General features: G+C 35.4%; 1 protein-coding gene across 1 annotated transcript in view; it reads right to left on the reverse strand.

Moving 5' to 3' along the window:
- Nucleotides 1-7,519, reverse strand: part of PBX3 (pre-B-cell leukemia homeobox 3) — a 184,520-nt gene extending 177,001 nt beyond the window's left edge. Inside the window, exon 1 of the mRNA XM_006768559.2 lies at nt 7,355-7,519. Coding sequence (XP_006768622.1) covers nt 7,355-7,403 — 49 coding nt within the window. The 5' untranslated portion in view covers nt 7,404-7,519. The remainder of the gene's footprint in view (nt 1-7,354) is intronic.
- Nucleotides 7,520-8,012: the final 493 nt, after the last annotated feature.

Consider the following 8,012-nt stretch of genomic DNA (forward strand, 5'->3'; position numbering starts at 1 on the left):
TGCTCAGTTTCCTGAAGCCAAATTTAACAACTTCTTCCTTCATTCCCTAGTGAATAATATATTCTTATAAAGTTCAGTTTAGTGAAGACACTGGTGCACAAGCACACAAGCAAATTTACACTTCTAGAAAGAAGTGGTAACAGTTTACTAGCCAGGTTGCTGAAATTAGGCTTCAGGAAAAAAAAGACTAGATGACACAAAATTCTTAGTATACTTTCAATGCAGAGAGAGCACAATGAAAACTTAATATTACTATCTCCAATTAGGTCAATTAACATTCAGAAAAATTCTATAACCTTATGTTTAAATAATCATAGGAAAGGGGGGGGGGAAAAACCCTACCAATGTTCTAGAAGCTTCTCTAGATCTTTCAATCAATTTTATTTATATGCAAAACCAAAAAAAATTAAAGAAATAAAAAATAAAAAACAAAACAAAAAAAAACCCACAAAGCTCCTCCTGATGCTAAAGCTCTCAATTTACTGACAGGCAAATGGCTTCATGCTGCCACTTAATCTCATTTCTTGCATAATGCCCTCTAATTAGCATATCAAAGTGAATTAATACTTCTAGGGCATTAGCAATGGGGAAATCTGCTCCAGGCTCACAATAGCAGTTAAGAGAGAGCCAAGAAATCCTCAAAAACACCACAAACCACTTTGCATTGCAAAACTGTTCAATTTATTTATCCTCTCCCTCTAAACACTTCTACCGCACACTGTTTTACTACTGTTCACCAAACAAAATGATAATTGCCAAAGTTACCAGCATCTGTAATGCCTGTTTAGAATCTTAATTTAGATTATGCTGCAGATAGTTTCTATATGCAACCATTTGTTCTATTATAAATGTTAATATTGAGAGTGGAAATGTTGACATTCTCAATTAGTTAATTTGAATTTGAAATAAAATTTTATGAGATTTTAAAATTTATGGATTTTTTAATGTAAAAAGCCACCTGCTGGACTCTGATGCCTAAGAAATATGCTTTGAAAACTGATGGATCACATAAAGCAAAACAAAACAAAAAAAAATCATTTAGTCATAACATCTGTTGAGTCTCCCAAATAGTTTAAACATTGTGAGGTATCATCAGCACTAAAAGGATTACAATATATGTATAACATTTCCTCCATTAATATGATTACACAAAAAAAGGTTATTGTTCAAAACAGCTTAACATTTTAAAAACACTTAATTTGAAGAAAACAAATACAAATAATTTTTAACAATTATTTTTATCCATAATTACTTTTAATTGTTTTCCATCCTCATCAGTCACTATCCTATAGATATAGTCAGTATAAAAAAAAAATGCTATACCAATTCAATTTAACACATTCTGTCACACCACTTTTTTTGCTAGACACATACTCAAATTTAGTACCAAAGCAAACTACTGTTACCATCTAAAACTACAAACATATTGTATTCATGGAATATGTCCATAAAAAAATAATAAAGAAGAGATTCTGGTTACTATTCTCCTACAAAGGGGATAATCAGAATCAAGTGTTAAAGATTAATTTATTTTCAGATATGTTTCATGTCTGAAGTCATCAAAAGGCTTATTTTTTTAGTAGCTCACTCAAGCATTGCTTATAATTTATTTGTTATATATAACACTACCATCTACCTATAATAGCACTTTAACTTCTATAACTTTGTAAAAAATCTGATAGCCAGGTTTGAAAAACTTTGACCAATTTACTACATAGTGATATAAATTATTTATTCTGTTCATACTTAAAGACTCAAATGGCCTACTGAAGTAGAGCAAATGCTTGAAAAGGTCAACATGGGAGGGGGGTGTGCAAGCTTTGTTAGTACGTTACTACCTAAATCATGCTGATCACACTGATAAATGGCTAAAACACAAGCCTGCTGAGAAAACAAATAAAACATTATTCTCATAGTGTCAATAGAAATAATAAATATCTAAAGATGTTCACATGTACACAAATAGAGAAAAAATTGTCTAAAAATCCTTATTTAACTTGATGTGTTGGTGCTGATGTGTTAAGTATTTATTATGAATAGATACCTCAATGGTCTGAGTAAAAAATAAAGTGATGACTGATTTAGGGTGTGGTTCATGAAATGCAGTTTCAATTCTTTATAGCTGTACTTCACATAACTTCATTTTATACAATGCCACCATAAAGAAGCAAAATGTAAGTAATCCAAATTAGATGTTAAACTTAAATCTGTTTTGAAGCAGCCTTTTACAAAAGTAACAAAATTAAATCCAAAAGTACAAAGTGAAATTAATTAAAAGGTAAAGCATCGTAGTATGAAAGAGGTACATATAGACGTATTTTATGAAAGCTGATTAACCAGTGTGCTCTTTGGAGCAAGTCAGGGCTTCCTTTACTACTGTAATGTACTTCTGATTTGGAATAAAATTATGTAAATTTCTATAATAACATAGTAAAGTCTACACAAATCTGTAATAAAATGAAGTTCACTAAAACTGAGGCATGAAAGAATTACTTGAGGGTTCACTGTATTATTGGGGGGGAAAGGTTGAAAGACAACCCTATATTTTTAAGATGCTACTTACTTTACACTTTAGATCATGACGTTGTAAACTAGGATGGTAGTGGGATTTTCTCTAGGTTTTCTACATAAACTCTTACGAGGCTGGGAGAGGCAGAATAAAGAAAGTTAGAAAAACATCTTTTGCATCCTCCCTCAAAACCTCCTTAAATAGCTTTAATAAGTTATACAAATTTACAAAAAACAATTAAGAAAATATTCTGAAATTGCTCTAAGAAAAAATTTGTGATAATGCAATATGTGATATTTCCAAGATACACTACGTATTTTTTCCTGCTTAATATATCCAATCATTTAATATATCCAATCTAAACAAGCCATGTGTAAAACTAAAAGGAAATTTAAAACATTAACAGTCCACTAAAATTTGCTTCAAAATAATTGTGAAAGGGTGGGAGTTAGAGAAAACAAGTGTTCCTGCTAATGGTAGGTGATGAGTTCATGGGGATTCAAGTTTCTCTTCTATCTACCTGTTTTGTTTGAAGCTGTCCATAATAGTCATTAAAACGCAAAATTAATCGTGTATGGAACAGTGCATTTGTTTTTAAAGTTTTGGGAAAATCATGATAATTATGTTGGAAATATTGCAAGAGCAACTGAAAAGAATGTATATGACATATACAATAACATTTAGACTTACACATAAGTTTCCACCTTTCCTGTTAAATTTTCACTTGATGGAATACTTAGTTTTTAAACATTGGGATTTAAAGAATTACATTGCACTATACAAACAAAATAAACATTTTAATATTGAAGCATAAATAAAAGAAAACAGACCAGAAAAAGAAGACTTCAACGAGTCACTAAACCTTTAGGGACAGAATTAAATAGAGAGGTGTTGACTGAGAACAGGGCCCTGTCCCTCTGAAAGCTAGTCACACTTATAGGAGTAAAGATAAAAGGTTTAATCATATAAATCATAATCTAAATGCATATAAAAACTCACAAGCTACATTCTTGATACAGTTAGGATATCTAAAATTCTTATCTTTCTATGAAGGGTTCCTTTCAAAGCAAAGCATTTTTAATAGTCATTTTCTTCTCCTTAAACATAAAAAATACTTCAACCAGCCCAACCAGCCAAGCAGGCCTTTCTCTTCCCCTGCGGACACCTCCTGCAGTAGAGAAGTTCATTAAGTTTTATGATCTTCCCAAGTCAGTCCTGCTTATAAGCCTCACAAAGGCCACAAATCTGGCAAACCATCATGTATGCCATTAGACATTACTAGTAAATGAACGCTATTTAGGGTTTGTGGTGGCAATAAATCAGAGTTTGGTTGGCAGCTATCAACATGGAGTATTTTAACCTACCATTTAAAAAAAGGAAAAGGTTGTGTTGATTTTTTTTTAAATATACAACATTTTTTTCACAATGATTGAGATTATATACTAAAATGTTGGATTTTCATTACAAAATTTTAGATACATTTTTTTTCCCTCAAAAAGAGCCATTTCCTTCACTTGAAATGTCACAATTAAGGGCACTGGAAAGAAGGCAGATTTGTGAGGATGTTTTCACAAAGGAAAGTACGTTAACCATCAAGATGAAGGTGACCAAAAAGATGTGAGGGAATGTACCAAAAAAAAGTATGTAGATGAGAACACCTCATAGCATCACGGATGTTTAATAAGAGATAGATGATAAAATATGGCTAAAAAAAACCCAAAAGACAAATCTTAACATATTTATCTCACTGGTTGCTTAGTTTAAAATGCGCAAACATCTTGATTATAAAGCCTGTTACTTTTCAGTTGCTTTCAAAATGCATAAATACCATAATTTAACAATGACAGACTTTTCTGCCCAAAAATAACTGTATGATGAATTTGACTAAAAAAAAATACATTTTCAAGAAAAAGCAAGCATCTCATAGTAAAAAGTATACTTCCCCTACCTCTGCACAAGAAAATAATATAATTGTGGTAGATTACCCATTTATCTGTCAGAAGGAAAAAATACCTTTCCATATTTAGTAGGAGGGAAAAAAGATGTTTTCCAAACTAAATTCCTCATGTGCATCAGAACTGGCAATGTTCACTGTTTGATCAGAAATCTAAAAATCTACTGGCAAACCTACAAATACATGGAATTTTTTTTAATGATTGTCTTATTTTCTAAGAAGCACAACTGAAATGACATTATTATCCACTTAAGTGATGGTTTTCTCTCCCCACTCCCCGATAGTCAACCCCCTTTACCACCCCCACCCCTTAGTGCCCCATTATACAGAATAGAGTCATCACATAATCTTCCCAGTTTTTTATTACAAATAACTAGGTAAACTTTCTCTAGATTACAGAAAATTAATGTCTGGCTACTTTATTATTAGATTACATAAAATGATCTAAAGAAAAAAACATTATACAATCTATTCTACAATGCTTATAAGTTCATGATGTTTCCAAACCATGACTATGGGAACCGATTCAGGGGTGGGGGAGGCTGAAATTTGCTGCCTTGCTTTCTTTGCTTTGGTGAGGCTCATGTCTACACAGCTGTTTTATTTCAAATCAAGGCTTCTGTGTTCAGCTTCCCTGTCTCCTTCTAAGACTAGTTTTGGAGGGTGAGGTGGAGCTATGGGTAGTAGGGGAGAAATGAGGGGAGAGAAAGAGCTTCACCCCCATCAATCATTCGGTACTTAAATCCCATCCCTCTCAAGCTTAGAGAGGCTGGCAGGAAGATGCCTGTAACCAGACAGCCGTCTTTACTCTGTCGGCTGTTAGCTTTTTACAAAAGAGATAACATACAAACTTGGATCCACTGGCCAAAGCACAAAAAGAGTATCTAATTTACAATTTATCACTGAAAGTCTCAGAAACAATTTTCAAACACAAAAATTTCCTTTGTCAGCTACCTCTTGCTTTTTAAATAGCAAGAGCCCTACACCAAAGCTCTTTCTGCAAGACTCTGAAAAGGCTTGTTTCTTTTTCACAAGTCACCTTTGACATGAGGTTGACTACACTTTCCTTTCAGAATGGTGTAACTAAGTCTTGTGCAAATAAGCAACTAGAGGACTTATGCTTCCTAATTGAATTCTGCCTGCTGCTAAATGTCTAAACAAGAAAAGCAGTTTGCTGGGTATGGTTCTCAAGGTGGCTAGGCCAAAACTTTAAAAAGGAAAAAGAAAAAAAATTATGAGAAGAGGGTGAGGGGGAAATATCAATTCCCTCACCCCAGAAATATAATGCCGTATAAAGTGGAATCAATCTTAATATTCACAACATAGTCAATACCCCAGTGTTTAGCTGTCAGCAGAAACTGAAGTGGAGCCCTGGTAGCAAGAAAATCCTTGGACATTAAGCAACATAATTTGCTGAGAATTACATACTTTTAGGCTTCTAAACTAAGAAGCCTTAAGATTTCATACTTAATGTATTTTATAGTCAGATAAAAATTATCTACCATTTCAAATCACAATGCTTTCTAAAGATAGCTAAAAATCAACACAGGGTAAAAGTTAGTAATTTAACATGTCTGTGGTTTACAAAATGAAAAATATATATCTTTAATAGAATCACTCAACATTAGGAAACCATGAATACTAAGTGAATGAAAGGCAGAAAAAACTACTCGTTAAGGCTGTCAATATTTGCTATTAATTATGGTTTTAGCATATATTTTAATAGACAGCAATAACCCATCATCCTTTCTTGACTACTTTTAGGATCAGAATAGCATTGCAGAGTGAAAATCTGTTTAAAAGGAGGGCAACTAACAATTATATGCAGTGTGCTATTACTTGTACACTCTATTTAAATGCAATCACACTTAACCTTTTAAATATTATCACTTGAATATTGTTACATTCTGGACTTTAACTTTCTCTTCTTTGCCTAAACATTAAAAAAAATGGCAACTTTATATGGTATAGCTAACACACACCAAAAATATAAATAAAAATAAATAAACAGTAAAGCTTGTTTAATGCACTTGTTTGCCATAAACAGGCCGCTAATACCAAATACTAAAACATCTAGATTAAATCTATACTTTCACTTGAGTTATAACTGTCACCTCAAGACTAAAATATCTTCAATTTTAAAAAGCCTTAAGGAAAAAACTAAATTGAAATGAATTGCCAGAAATTTACCTAATAGGCACTTGTAGTTTTCATCCCAGCACTTCTGCAAAAACTGTCTCCTCATATAATCCCTGACATGAACACCTCAAAAATGGTTTAACCTGCATCTGTGACCTTTTCTCTATCTTGCAAAAGATATTAAGCAGATTTACAAAATGACTTCAAGCATAAAACAGACTAGAAATATGAATAGGTGCAAGACGCTGCGTGTGCTTAAACGCATCATTAGCCTTCCTCGCTTCTTAAGAGTAGTCTCCCCAACTCGAACACTCCGCCCCACAGGCCCCTGAAGTCGGCTCCACGGCATCTACCCTTCGGTCCGAGTAAAACAAAGTTCGGGCGCCGCTTCTCCCCGGGACGCGGTCCCCGGCATCCAGGCTCCCGAGGCTCCTTTTAAAAACTGACAGACACACCGGGCCCCCGGATCGGGAGAGGGCGGCGGGCGCTCCCGGCCCCTCCCTGCCGGCCGCCCGGGCCCGGCGACCCGGCCCCGTCCACATCGACACTTCATTGTAGACCGGGAACAGCACGGAGAAATCGACTCCAGATTTATGGCAGTTTTTTTTCCTCAAGATCGGGAGGTGGGAAGGAGAGAATGATCAAAGATGGCGGTGCCCAAAAGCAGCAGCTCTCCACTGGAGAGTCGCAGGAGTCGCTCCGAGACCCTACCTCGGGGGTCTCCGGGCCCCGCGCGGGGCGCAGCGTCTTACCTGTTTTCTCTTTGATCTCGCACAGGACGCTGAAGAGCGCAGGTTTCATTCTGTGACAGTTCAGGGCATGTTTCCTAAAGAGCAAAGAGCAAAACACAAAGGTATTAGCATCACCTATGGAATAATATGGCGCCTCCAAGTTAGACCCAAGACTTAAACCCCGGCTCCCCGTTCTGCAAAGCTCCAGTGAAGCCTGGCAAGTCCGCAGAAACTCCATCAATTGTATGCATTTTAGTTGTTGCTGATAGAGCTACATCTGTGGGCATTTTGCACACGAGCAGTGTGTCAATTTCTCATAAATGTTTCACCTGTCAGAACAAACCAATAATCATATTTGAAAGCTGTAGAATCAATCACAATTTCTGAGAGTAAGCTGTAATTCTGTACCGCCCTGCTCTTTTTGTGCACATGCAAATCCTCTTCTTGAAGTGTTAGTCATGCTCTGATTTCCGTTAAATACATCTGCTTTAAAAATTCCACCAGCTAACACTGTCCCTGGGCCATGGCACAGACTCATTTGTCTGCTGCTTGCCTACTGAATCTTGAGGTTCGTCACTCAAAAGTAACAAAGTACATGGAGCAGATTGCAGGGGCTCACTGAGGACTCTGAAAACATCTCCCAGCATCACAGAAACTAGAGAGGAGGCACATGCAGACA

Source organism: Myotis davidii, unplaced genomic scaffold, assembly GCF_000327345.1.
Source record: "Myotis davidii unplaced genomic scaffold, ASM32734v1 scaffold142, whole genome shotgun sequence".
In the NCBI taxonomy this organism is placed as follows: domain Eukaryota; kingdom Metazoa; phylum Chordata; class Mammalia; order Chiroptera; family Vespertilionidae; genus Myotis; species Myotis davidii.